General features: G+C 41.7%; 1 protein-coding gene across 7 annotated transcripts in view; it reads left to right on the forward strand.

The window, feature by feature from the left end:
- Positions 1–14,134, forward strand: part of GRIP1 (glutamate receptor interacting protein 1) — a 735,313-nt gene that overhangs the window by 670,537 nt on the left and 50,642 nt on the right. For all 7 annotated transcript variants that reach the window (XM_043887901.1, XM_043887884.1, XM_043887918.1 and 4 more), the window contains 3 exons: positions 5,186–5,330; positions 7,782–7,921; positions 8,090–8,281. In XM_043887901.1, coding sequence (XP_043743836.1) covers positions 5,186–5,330; positions 7,782–7,921; positions 8,090–8,281 — 477 coding nt within the window. The remainder of the gene's footprint in view (positions 1–5,185; positions 5,331–7,781; positions 7,922–8,089; positions 8,282–14,134) is intronic.

Genomic DNA, 14,134 nt, shown 5'->3' on the forward strand with positions numbered 1-14,134 from the left:
GCCATTTGCAGCAACATGGGATGGACGTAGAGACTGTCATGCTGAGTGAAGTGAGTCAGGGAAGGAGAAATATCATATGACACCCCTTATATGTGGAATCTAAGAAGAGATGAACAAATGAACTTATAAAACAAAGAGACTCACAGACTTAGAGAACTAACTTATGGTTGCTGGGGGAGGGATGGGAGGAAGGGATAACTGGGGAGTTTGGAATGGACGTGTACACACTGCTAGGTTTAAAATGGATAGCCAACAAGGACCTACTGCATGGCACATGGAACTCTGTTCAATGTTTGTGGCAGCCTGGGTAGGAGGGAAGTTTGGGGGAGAATAGATACATGTATGTGCATGGCTGAGTCTCTTTGTTGTTCACCTGAAACTGTCACAACATTGTTAATCAGCAATGCCCCGATACAAAATAAAAAGCCTCAAAAAATAAAATAAAGTGAGCATAAAATTCTCCAGAGGAAGGAAGATATTTGTGCCCAGGGAGTAACCTGTGCAAGGTTAAAGCTGCAAGGCAAGTGCTTTTCAAAGGGACCATTGGGGAGAGAACTAGACTGGATTGGAATGGGAAAGGATGGCAGAAGACATAGAGGCTTCAGCCCTGTTCATGCCAAGGGGTTGCACTGTATTCTTCGGTAATCGGGGAACTAATGGAAGGCTGTAAGGAAGAGAGCCACATATTCAGATTTATTGCTTTCAGAATATTCTGGGAAGGAAAAAGAAAGAATTCAGTGTTGACAGGGCTGGTGAAAATAGATGTGGCAGAGAAGGACAAAGACTGGATCTTAAGTAGGAAAACAATTTAGGGAGAAACCATTGCTATAGCAACGGGGCTGAGCTGAGTCCTCAAGAGCCCGTGGCACCCTGCTTGGTGGGCAGGTGGGTCATAGGATCTGGTTGTTGTCATTGTTGTTGTTATTTAGTCACTAGGTTGTGTCTGACTCTTTGTGACCCTAGGGACTGTAGCCTACCAGGTTCCTCCGTCCATGGGATTTTCCAGGCAAGAATACTGGAGTGGATTGTCATTTCCTTCTCCATGAGGTCTTCCTGACCCAGGGATCGAACCAGTGCCTCCTACATTGGCAGGCAGATTCTTTACTGTTGTGCCACCAAAACCTTAATTGGATGGGCCTGGATGGGAGGGGAGTTTCGGGGAGAATGGATACATGTATATGTATGGCTCAGTCCAATTTGTTGTCCATCTGAAACTATCACAACATTGTTAATCAGCTATAATTCAATATAAAATAAAAAGTTACAAAATAAATTAAAATTAACATGAAAATATATTTAAAAAATAAAGACTGTGTAATGAACCATCCTACATCACCTAGCATTAATAGATTAACTTAGAATCAATCTTGCTTTAGATCTACTCCCACCCTAAATTTCCCCATCCCACCCACACACTGAATTATTTTTAAGAAATTTTAGACATCATGTCATTGCATGTTGCAAATATTGTTAATGTATCCCTAAACAATACTCTTATAAAAGACTTCTAAAATTCATAACTAAATATTGCAATAGCAATAATTCTTCAGTTCAGTCGCTCAGTCATGTCCAACTCTTTGTGACCCCATGGACTGCAGCACGCCAGGCCATCCTGTCCATCACCAACTCCCAGAGCTTACTCAAACTCACATCCATTGCATCAGTGATGCCATCCAACCATCTCATCCTCTGTTGTCCCCTTCTCCTCCCACCTTCAATCTTTCCCAGCATCGAGGTCTTTTCCAATGAGTCAGTTCTTCACATCAGGTGACCAAAGTATTGGAGTTTCAGCTTCAGAATCAGTGTTTCCAATGAATACTCAGGACTGATTACCTTTAGGATTGACTGGGTTGGATCTCCTTGCAGTCCAAGGGACTCTTAAGAATCTTCTCCAACACCACAGGTCAAAAGCATCAATTCTTTGGCGCTCAGCTTTCTTTATAGTCTGACGCTCACATCCATACATGACTACTGGAAAAACCATAGATTTGACTAGCCGGACCTTTGTTGGCAAAGTAATGTCTCTGCTTTTCAATATGCTGTCTAGGTTGATCATAGCTTTTCTTCCAAGGAGCAAGCGTCTTTGAATTTCATGGCTACAGTCACCATCTGCAGTGATTTTGGAGCCCCCCAAAATAAAAGTCTGTCACTATTTCCATTGTTTCCCCATCTATTTGCCATGAAGTGATGGGACCGGATGCCATGATCTTAGTTTTTTTAATGCTGAGTTTTAAGCCAACTTTTTTGCTCTCCTCTTTCACCTTCATCAAGAGGCTTCGTCAAAAGGCTCTTGAGTGCTTCTTCACTTTCTGCCGTGAGTGTGGTATCATCTGCATATCTGAGGTTATTGATATTTCTCCTAGCAATCTTGATTCCAGCTTGTGCTTCATCCAGCCCAGCATTTCGCATGGTATACTCTGCATATAAGTTAAATAAGCAGGGTGACAATATACAGCCTTGATGTACTCCTTTCCCAATTTGGAACCAGTCTTTACTTAAGTTCCTGTCTCCCTGATTTTCATATACATGGATAGATAAGTTTTTCTAAAAGTAGTTGCTCTAAATTAGAATCCAAAAAGATGTATTCCTTGCTTTTGGTTGTAATGTTTCTTAAATCTTTCCTTTCAAGTTTTTGTTTCCAAGAGTTTATTTGTTGAATAAATCAGAAATCAGCTACATTCTTGACATGGTCTAAATATAGCATCACATCTTCATTAATATTCTGCCATTTTCTTGCCTTGCATCGCATCACTGTTTAAACTCGTTGAGTACCTTAATAAGTGCTTTTGTCATTGAAGCACTTCAGCTGCCTGATTAAAAGTGTCGCCCTACATAAAGTAACCTGAAACTGTCCTAAACACACTTACTCCTTTCCTGGTGTTACTTTGTCGTCTTAGTGATACAAGTTGCAAAACTGTCCAGAAATAACACAGGGCACTCACTATTACCTGGGATCAGAGAACTGGGTTCCCTGAAGAACCAGCTAACTGGAGTCAGTTTCTCTCCACTCTCCAAGTGAGTGGGACTGCATCCCAGCTCAGCTTCCTACAGGCCAGTGGTTGTTTTCATCTGGATGGAAGTTTCAACGGAAACATCCCACAGATTTCTGGGCTCTGGGCAGCTGGGCTCCATGTACTTGGTGACTGGCATTTCCCACAACTCCCGTAAAGAGCTGATGGCCAGATCCAGAATGCCTGGTGCCCGTTGACATGCCAGTGCTCATGCTTGCCCTATAGGGAAGAAGGGCAGTAAGACGGCCAGGTCTCCCCACTGGCAGGCACATCAGAGTGCCCGCTCGGTAACTAACATTTACTGTACCAAGGTTTACTAATCGAAGGACTCCCCTAGAATTACATGCAGAATATAGTTGTTGGCAGAGACTGCAAAGTACGTGTGCAGTTCCAGTAATACCCTAATTGGTTATGTAAAACCCAGCTCTGATGGGTAATGATATGTCACAGAGTAGAAGAAGTTAGACTTGTGACTCTGCTTCCGTTTTTGGTTGCTCTGTATCCTGGTGCTTCTCTCAGCAGCTGCTTGGCAGGCCATCACCAGCCTATTGACCACAAGTGAAAATAGAACCCTGGAAGAAGTATGTAAACCACCAGATAGAGCTGTTAAAGGCTTGATGTGGAGAATTCTCAGCTGCCAGTATAAATCTGAGTCTAATGTTGAAGATGTTTATACCCTAGATGTTGATTTAAGCATTGCAGTGTGGGAGATGGTTTTTATTCTCTATGTATGGAGCTTCTTCTGAGTAGATGGAGCAGTGAGGAAGTAGAGGTGATGGGTACATCATCCCCAAACTCCTAAACTGTGGGCAGAAGTGAAGAAAGTGCTGGCTGGAGAATACTCATCACTTCCTACATTTCTCTACAGACCTTTCTATTTTATATTCATTGTAACTCTTCACTGCACACACAGATAATTGAATTGTTAATTCAAGCTTTTCTGTTCCTCCTATTTTAGGGCCTCATATCATAAATGAACAGCTGCTCATTGCAGAAATATGACTGTGTTAATGCTTCACTGGGATACAGCCTGACTATAAAAGCTGACTATTTTGTTACAGTATCTACTGAACCATTTCACTGTATCCTTTGGTACAGCAATGAACAACTCCTTAACCATTCACAGCTTCCAGGCCCAAGGAATAAAACAAGAAATACTCAGAATGTCTTGTTTCAGCATGTCATCAGCAAATAAAACCCTCTGGATTTTGAGACTTCGTATTTACAATCTTGACACGGTCAAAACACCCGACCATGTTGAAGGTGTCCCATGATATCTTTCAAGCCAAGGCTTTAAGCAGACCATACTCACAAATATTTTCCTTCATACCAACATTAGATGGTAAAAATTAGGTCACTGCAGTGTGTCTACGTGGTATATGCTACTGAAATGTCATTTACATGACTCCTAGTCTCAAGGACAGAGAGGGGAAAAATCATTCAAACCTGTGTTTTGGGAAAAGAATCTAAAAAAGAGTGGATATATGTTTAACTGAATCACTATTGTACAACTGAGATGAACAGAACATTGTAAATCAGCTACAACAAACAATTTTTTAAAAACCCTCTGTTTGAATATCTGTGTATTTGTGAATAAGATTCATATTTTAAGACACAGTCAATGAAACGATAGATAAGGGGCTGCAGATTCTCAAGCCCCACTTAACCATGCATATATTAAAGTTTGCTCTAACCATGAGTAAAATCAACTTTTCTCTATTGAGAGTTAGTTTGCTTGTAAAGCCTGAAAACAGGACTTGCATGGCCCAGTCTCTTTGTTTACTGCATGAGTCTCTCCAACCACATTGCCTCCTCAGCTATAGCTTCAGTCCCCAGATATTTATGACACCCTCACAAAACACTAGGCAAGCACTGTGCAAGGCAGGACCACCATATTAAAAGGCCTGCGGTGCCAGCTGGGTAACTCTCTCACAGGTTTAAAACATAAGTCATTAGGCAGAGAACCCCTTCCTTGACCCTTGATGACAGCAACATCCCTATATTAGAATGTTACAGCCAACTAAGGAAATGCTACTTCCCAAAATAATTATTTTCTGAGACATAATGCTTTGATGATGATGTCTTGAGTTTCTTATTTCATGTATGGAGATATGTGTCTTTTTACTCTGCTTCTTCCAAAGAAACCAATAATGATTCATTGGCATTTATTGCAGATGAACAAGAAAGTTCCGGAGCAATTATTTACACTGTGGAGCTGAAGCGCTATGGGGGGCCCCTTGGCATCACAATTTCAGGAACTGAAGAGCCGTTTGATCCTATAATCATTTCAAGCCTCACTAAAGGGGGATTAGCTGAAAGGTACCATTTGAATCAACTGCTACAATTACCTGTGTCTGAAATGGGTTTCCTTCCTCACAGCTGCATAAAAACATGCTTCCCTCTCCTGGTTGTTTATCTGTTGACTTTTTCAAATAGCACAAAGGATTGATTTTAGAGCTTGAGAACTCTCAGGCAGAGCTCTGACTTGAAGGGCATCTTATAAGCAGTAAAAAGTGTCCTGGGCTTAGCCTTGATATTATTCTCCAGAAACATATAAACTGACCACAGTCGACTAGAGGTAAATTTATCTTGTGTCCATTTTGAGAGGAGGAGACTAAAGTTCAAGGAGGTCAAAAGGCTTGTCTGATTCAATTCAGCAAATGTTTATAGAGCCTCTGTTACCTGGCTTAGCCGCTGAGAGAATGACTGACATAAGCTTCGTCTTCAAAGATTTCAGACAGCAGTGTAGGGACTTAATAACATCTTGAAATTTGGAATGCCCATTTGCCCCTTTGGCAACTTGTTTCTGTTTGCATGCGTCCCACCACCACCTCTCACACTGATTTCTTTCCAAGACAATGTTGTGGGACATACTTCAAACCCCATAACCAGACCTATCCTCCGGCAACCTAGCTCAGGTGTGCGCATACGTTGCTCGTGCTGACACTTGAAGACAGTGATTTGCAAAATAGAGATGAAGCATCACAGAATTTTGGAGCTGCAAGGCACCTTAGAATCAGCTCATCCAGCATCCTCATCTGGTAGGCGAGGGTGCTGAAGCCGCTCCAAAAGGGTGGTCTGTTGAAATTTTGTATTCTGATGCTGACAGACACCTTTGACATGGTATCCTCTAGCCACCCCCCGTCCTAGGTTTCATCTGTTAAGAGAGACAAGAGGGAATGATTAATATGGATCTGACTCGGCAACCTCCTAGTCAAGTGTTCTATGGCTCTTCCATAAACTGGAGAGTTTTTTTTTTTTTTTTTTGGTCAGATCTTAGTTCCCCAACCAGGGATTGAACCCAGGCCACAGCAGTGAAAGCGTGAGTCCTCCCATTGGACTGCCAAGGAACTCCCTGGAGACTCCTTATGAAAGAATGAATTGATTTTTTTTTTTTTTTCAGGAAAAAAATATTTCTCGCAAGTAGATTCTTATAATCTGTGTGACCCGGTGTCGCCTCTGGTGCCCCAGCACTAGTGATGCCCACCAGCCCCAGAGCGGGCTGGGGTCAGGTCACTCAGGGTCAGGTCACTCGGGCACGAACCGCCTGTGAGTTGGCTTCCTCCACTCATGTATTTAAAGTGAACCAGCACCCCAGAGGCTAGCACATGGGATTTCCACTCTATATCCTTCAGCCCAGGTCAAGAGATCTGAAAGTTTAAACCTTTCCTGGTGGCGGGGGGGGACTTCCCTGGTAGTCCAGGGGTTAAGACTTCGAGCTCCAACTGCAAGGGACGTGGGTTTGATCCCTGACTGGGGAACTAAGGTCCCACATGCCGCATGGTGGCCAGAAAATAAAATTAAACCTTTCCTGAGTTTGACTGCTGTGAGTCTGTTCCTTCCCCACCTGTGCTTCCAAACAAAGATAGATATGGTGAACATCAGAATTATAACTTCCAGACTGCTAGTTCAGAATTGGGTGAGGATGGGAAGAGAAGGGAAAACATTGAAGGTTTCTCTGTTGATCAGTAAATTAATTTTCTTTTCCCATTGCAAGCAGAATGTTAATCCCATTACATGTGTTTCCCTATTTAGTCCTCAGAGCTTCCCTGTGAGGTGGTTTTCTCCATTGTAGTGATGAGGAAACTGACACCTAGACAGGTGAAAATAAATTGCCTGAGACACACAGCTGGTAGGTGACAGAGTTGGCATCAAACAAATTGATTCCTGGGACTTCCCTGGGAGTTCAGTGGTTAGGGTTCTGCACTTCCACTACCCGGGTCACAGTTTTGATCCCTGCGAACTGGGATCTAAGATCCTGCAAGCCACGTGACTTGGCCACAAAAAAAAAAAATGTATTGATTCCTGAGTTCAACCTTTTCAATCCTTGGAATCACCACCAGGGTCTTTTGTCTAAGCCTTGCTTCCAGTAAGCTGGGACACTGATTGTGTTCAACATTTCTAAGTCTTGTAGAAAGAAGGACTGCTCCCATGCTAAACATCACTATGTTGAAATTGACCAATATTGTTTGTTTCCTTGGGGTTTTGAAGAGTGTTATCAAATGACTCCATTTCCTTGGAATTTAAAAAGCACACAAGTCCTTTTAAAAACCTAATTAAAACTTTTTCTTTAATTTTATTTGAAACTGAAAAGTAATTTACAACGGAAGTAGTCATCTTATAACATTGCCCAGGAGAAGGCAAGAAGTGACTTCAAGAGACCCTTGCCAAGTCTTTATTGTTGTGAACATATGAAGTATGTCAGGGAATTTACATTCAGTAGCATTCAGGGATTATTTCTACCTTTCCTATTATTATTTGGTGTTTCAGAACTGGTGCGATCCACATAGGAGACCGAATCCTAGCCATCAATAGCAGCAGCTTAAAAGGGAAGCCTCTGAGTGAAGCCATCCATTTGTTACAGATGGCAGGAGAGACTGTCACCCTGAAAATTAAGAAGCAGACAGATGGTGAGTGGATCAAGAGCCACAATTAAGGATTTCTAGTGGATTTCCTTCCCTAAAAGAATGTGCAAATATCTACGTGTGTACTTCTGGGGAAATGACTCTTCAGCCAGGGGGTGTTGGCATATCTTCGTATTTATATTTACTCTGATATTTAAGCTCTTTTCCTTAAAGCCCAGTCAGCATCAAGTCCCAAGAAATTCCCTGTTGCCAGCCACTTGAGTGATCTGGGAGATGTGGAGGACCCATCTCCAGCACAGAAGCCAAGCAAACTCAGCGACACATACCCCTCCACTGTGCCCAGCGTGGACAGTGCCGTGGACTCATGGGATGGCTCTGGAATAGAAAGCAGCTATGGGAATCAAGGTATGTCCTAGCCGTGGGGAACCGGAGATTTATCATTGGTGAAGCTCATGTTTCTCAAAGATCCACCTTCTGCTCCATGAAAAGAATATTTTACTTGTGTCTACTTGAATGCAAACATAGCAAACACATTGAATATGGTGGCCTTGAATTTTTCTCCTCTTTAATGCTAAAAGGTTATAAACATCTATTCAACACTAGGAGACCCCCATTAGATCTACTGTTATTCAAGTGTTCAATCCAGAGCTTGTTCTTTAAGCATAGATTAATATGAGGCAAACCACACAATATGTTGGTTCAATGAAGACCAGCTGCATTGTCTTACTTTTTCAGCAGCCTCTGCACAAAGATGGAATAGGAAATGCTGGAGGCATGCAAGGAGGTGAGCCAAAGATTCCTGACCCCATTTATTCCTGCCTCTGCCTGACTTTTCATAGCAACTTGCAGGGGTTTCCGCCAATACTCATCCTTAGAGTTTTCTATACTGTTAATCATAGTATGAAAAGTGAAAGTTGCTCAGTCGTGTCTGACTCTTTGCAACCCCATGGACTATACAGTCCACGGAATTCTCCAGGCCAGAATACTGGAGTGGTTTGCCATTTCCTTCTCAAGGGGAATCTTCCCAAACCAGGGGTCAAACCCAGGTCTCCTGCATTGCAGGCAGGCTGTTTACCAGCTGAGCCATGAGGGAAGCCCTAATCATAGTATGCAAAAGTATTTAGTAGTTTTTCTTCACAAACCTCATCTTCATGTGATGAAGTGTAACCTGTATGAAAGGTTAAACCTCAGTAACAGAATATAAGTACCAAAATGTGTTAGACAGAAGACAGAATATAAACACTTATTTTATTTATTTTTAAATATTTATTTATTTATTTGGCTGAGCCGGGTCTTAGTTATGGCACATACGATCTGTAAGTGCGGCGTGTAGGATCTAGTTAACTCACCAGGGGTTGAACCCTTGCTACTTGCTTTGGCAGCGCAGAGCCTTAGCCACCGGACCACCAGGGAAGTCCCTAAAGGCTTCTTTTAAAAACCTGTTTCCTTCTCAATGATACTTAGCATCCAAAGAGAAGTGAGTCAAAAACTCTCTGTATTTATTCTCAGCCAAGCTTTGTGTGTGTCTTGTGCTAATCATTCAGTTCTGTCTGCCTCTTTGTGACTCCATGAACTGCCTTACCGTCTCTCTAATGCCCTGTATAAATTCCAGCCTCCGTGGAATGTAAGGCCTTTCCCCCATTTATAAAAGATGAAGAACCATTTATTATTTATGAGGGATTTTGAAAATTTGAAATCCTAGATGGGGAATAGTAGTCATCATAATAAGAAATTTGGCATTTATAAATTAAAAATCGTTACGGGTTTGAAGAGAGAGAACAGAGATGTAGACAAGATGGCAATTGGGATAGAACTGACATCTTCCAAGATGATGAAAAATTAGTAATAATACCTTGTATTTGTAAAACAGTTTAGAGTTCATAAAGCACTTTTACGTAACTCATTTCAAGTGTTTCTCATAAGGAACATGGAAGCTGAAACCACAGGATTTTGATGTTGGGCGTGAATCTGAAGTCGGCTGGTCTGACCTCCAGCGCAGCCCTTGATGGCCTCTGCAGCCTGGCTGCCCGCCCCCACCCGACGTGGGCTGCCGTGCCTGCCGTGACAGGCTGCTCCCTAACTGCTGAGGCAGCTCCGCCAGCTCCCGGTCCCAGGATCTGAAGGCTTGCCTTCTCACTTGTATCGAGCTGAAATGTGTCAGCATGTAGCTTCGGCCTGTTAGTTCCAGTTCTGCCCTCAAGGTCATTCCGAAAGCCTCCTCCGCTTGACAGCCCCTCAGCTGCTCAAAGACAGCCCTCATGCCTCTTTTGAACTTCTCCTTCTCTGAGCAAAATAGCCCCGGTTCCTTTCACTGTTCCTCACATGACTTACTTCTGAACATCTTTGTCATCCTGGGAGCCTCTCTTCTGACGAGGTTCAAGTTTAACTCTGTTCAAGTGTAGCGCTCAGAAAGGAAAGTCATACTACGGTCTGGCAGTCCAGAGCCCCTCAAGTAACTCACGTCTGTCACCTTTATCACTGGAGACTGTAGAACCCATCAGCGCAGTCTACCTCAACATAAGAATTCTGGTGATCACTTCCTGTCACTCATTTTTTTTTCTTTTTGGCCACCCCTTGTAGCATTTGGGATCTTAGTTAGCCCTGCCCAGGGATCAAAGCTGTGCCCCCTGCACTGGGAGTGCAGAGTCTTAACCACTGGACCACCAGGGAAGTCCCCTGTCTGTTGCTCACCTTGAGCTTGTGGTTTACCAGGATCTCAAAGTCTGTCTTTTTCCCCTTTCCTTGTGATATTGAGCTTAAACCTGATCTCTCCAGATAGTGCTTGTGAAACTGACTTTTTAAAGGAAGGTATAGAACCAGACCTTTTGCCCCCATGATACATCATATTGTGAGATATTCTGTCTCCATCCTGTCTGCACAGCCTCTCAGCAGACCATATCTCAGGAAGACTTTTACCTTCAAGTCTATAATAGTTGTCCCATTACCAATAGGATATTGTACCTCCATCACACACATCTTCCTCCATGGGCCAGGAATTCTTTTTCTGTGGGCACCCTTCTTATTGGTCTATGCTTCTAGTCCAAAAATGTCAAACTTGCCACCTGCATTCATTCAGCAAATATGTAATGACTGGCATAATAGAAGGCCAGTACATGATGGGTATACAAGGTTGCACAAAGAGACAGCTTCCTGATTCTTGTGGAAGAGGTTACCCAGCTGAAGGACCAGACAGTTAACAAGTACCAACAGTGTGAATTTTTACTTAATGAAAAGAGGAAAAGGATGGCATAATCAAAGCTGGTGGAGAAAGAAGGAGTAAGTTTAAAGAAGTCTCACAGTGTGATGACTCTCAATTCTATTGATGCAGACTGTTTCTAACCTGCCTCTGGGAACCAGCTTCTTTCACACCCATCTCTTGACCCTTATATTCATGTCCTTCTGCCTTATCAAGAGCTTATGCTTATGGGCCCCTTATAGCCCTTTATTCTTCCTTTAAACTCTAAGAAAAGCCTATAATTACTTTCCTTAGAATTTGCAAAGGTCAGTCAATACAAGAGGAGACTGACAAAAAGGTGATATCTGGACTCTGTCATACTCCTAGATAGTGAGACTCTTGTGATGTCTGTATTTCCTGATTCTTTAAGTCAGGCAGTCTTATCCTGTTGTACATATGCTTTAGATAGTTCTCTCATTTGAGTTAACTTTTTTTAGCTTTAATGAGGTGTAATTGACAAAATTATATGTATTTAAGATATGCAATATAATGACTTGATATCCATGTATATTGTGAAATGATTACCACCAAGTTGATTACCACATCTATCACCTCACATAGTTACCGTGTGTGTGTGTGTGTGTGTGTGTTTGTGTGTGTGTGTGTGTGTGTGTGTGGTGAGAAGCCTTAAGGTTTACTTTCTTTGCATCACATATACAATAGAGCACTATGCCAGTTCCGATTCCCAGAAATCATTCATCTTATAAATGAAAGTTTGCATCCTTAGACCCATATCTCTCCATTTCTCCCACTCCCCAACCCCTGGTAACCACATGCTACTCTCTGTTCCTCTGAGTTTGGCTGTATTTTTAGATTTCACAGATAAGTGAGCACATACAGTATTTGTCTTTTTCTCTCTGGCTTATTTCACTAGCATAATTTCCTCCAGGCTCATCCATGTTGTTACAAATGGCAGGATTTTCTTCTTTGTCATGGCTAAGGAATTTCCCTTGTATGTATACACATATCCCACATTTTATCCATTCATTCACTGGCAAGCACTTTGGTTGTTTCCATATCTTGGCTATTGTGAATGAGAATCCAATGACATAGGAGTAAAGCCATCTCTTCTATACAGATTCTATTTCCTTCTGATATATACCCAGAAGTGGGATTGCTGGATCCTTTTTGAGGTCATTTTGATCATTTGTATTCTCTCAGAAAAAAGAAAGCAACTCCATTTCATCCAGTTTTTCAAATGTATTTGCTTATAATTGCATAATCTCTTGCTTGGGTCTTGTCCTTTTTTTCTTGGTTTCTATAATTATATTCCCCATATGGTTCTGTATCCAGTGTATTTGTCCTTTTATTCTTTTTCCGCATGATTATATGGGTAGTGGTTTATTTTTATTTAGCTTTTCTTTTGTACAAGGAACTGGCTCTTGCATTTTTTTAATTTCACTCTGATTTTTTAAAAACAACTCTTTGCGTTTAATTTGATTAACTTTACTCTGTTCTTTTTAGATTTTGTTCTGTTTATGATTCATTTATCTCCCTACTATCTTATAGTTTTCATAAAACATCATGGTGATGTGTCAGAAAAAAACACCAGCATGTACAGTCAGAGAGTCCAACTTTCCTTGAATGTAGTTAGGGAACACAAAATGGTCCATACAAAGAGTAACACAGAGCAGGAAACTCGGGCAGGATTTTCTCCACTGGGGGAAGAGAGGGGACATTTTTCTTTTCCATTTGATTTCTTATCTACAAGCTCATGTTTCATCTCCTTCAGTGATCTTCCCTTGCCCAGTTTTTCTTGAGCTCTCATGTCTATCATCTCTTGTTTTATAGAGACGTGTATTTTTTTAATGTTGTGATAATATATTTGGTCATGTTTATCATTTGCTCCATAACAGTCTTTTTCTCATGAGTAGCCTTCATCTGCTATTGCTTTGTTTTCTGTTCCCTCTCTTTTTGTAATATTAACTTAATATGTCTTATAGTAGTTCCCTTTAAATTATTCCTTATCTTTATTTTTTTTTTCTTTTTTTTTCTTTTTTGAATCAGCCATAGATTTACACTTATTCCCCATCCCGATCCCCCCTCCCATCTCCCTCTCCACCCGATTCCTCTGGGTCTTCCCAGTGCACCAGGCCGGAGCACTTGTCTCATGCATCCCACCTGGGCTGGTGATCTGTTTCACCATAGATAGTATACATGCTGTTCTTTTGAAACATCCCACCCTCACCTTCTCCCCCAGAGTTCAAAAGTCTGTTCTGTATTTCTGTGTCTCTTTTTCTGTTTTGCATATAGGGTTATCGTTACCATCTTTCTAAATTCCATATATATGTGTTAGTATGCTGTAATGTTCTTTATCTTTCTGGCTTACTTCACTCTGTATAAGGGGCTCCAGTTTCATCCATCTCATTAGGACTGGTTCAAATGAATTCTTTTTGACGGCTGAGTAAAATTCCATGGTGTATATGTACCACAGCTTCCTTATCCATTCATCTGCTGATGGGCATCTAGGTTGCTTCCATGTCCTGGCTATTATAAACAGTGCTGCGATGAACATTGGGGTGCACGTGTCTCTTTCAGATCTGGTTTCCTCAGTGTGTATGCCCAGAAGTGGTATTGCTGGGTCATATGGCAGTTCTATTTCCAGTTTTTTAAGGAATCTCCACACTGTTTTCCATAGTGGCTGTACTAGTTTGCATTCCCACCAACAGTGTAAGAGGGTTCCCTTTTCTCCACAGCCTCTCCAGCATTTATTGCTTGTAGACTTTTGGATAGCAGCCATCCTGACTGGTGTGTAATGGTACCTCATTGTGGTTTTGATTTGCATTTCTCTAATAATGAGTGATGTTGAGCACCTTTTCATGTGTTTGTTAGCCATCTGTATGTCTTCTTTGGAGAAATGTCTGTTTAGTTCTCTGGCCCATTTTTTGATTGGGTCATTTATTTTTCTGGAATTGAGCTTCAGGAGTTGCTTGTATATTTTTGAGATTAATCCTTTGTCTGTTTCTTCATTTGCTATTATTTTCTCCCAATCTGACGGCTGTCTTTTCACCTTACTTATAGTT

The sequence above is a fragment of the Cervus elaphus genome, chromosome 3, assembly GCF_910594005.1.
Source record: "Cervus elaphus chromosome 3, mCerEla1.1, whole genome shotgun sequence".
NCBI lineage: Eukaryota > Metazoa > Chordata > Mammalia > Artiodactyla > Cervidae > Cervus > Cervus elaphus.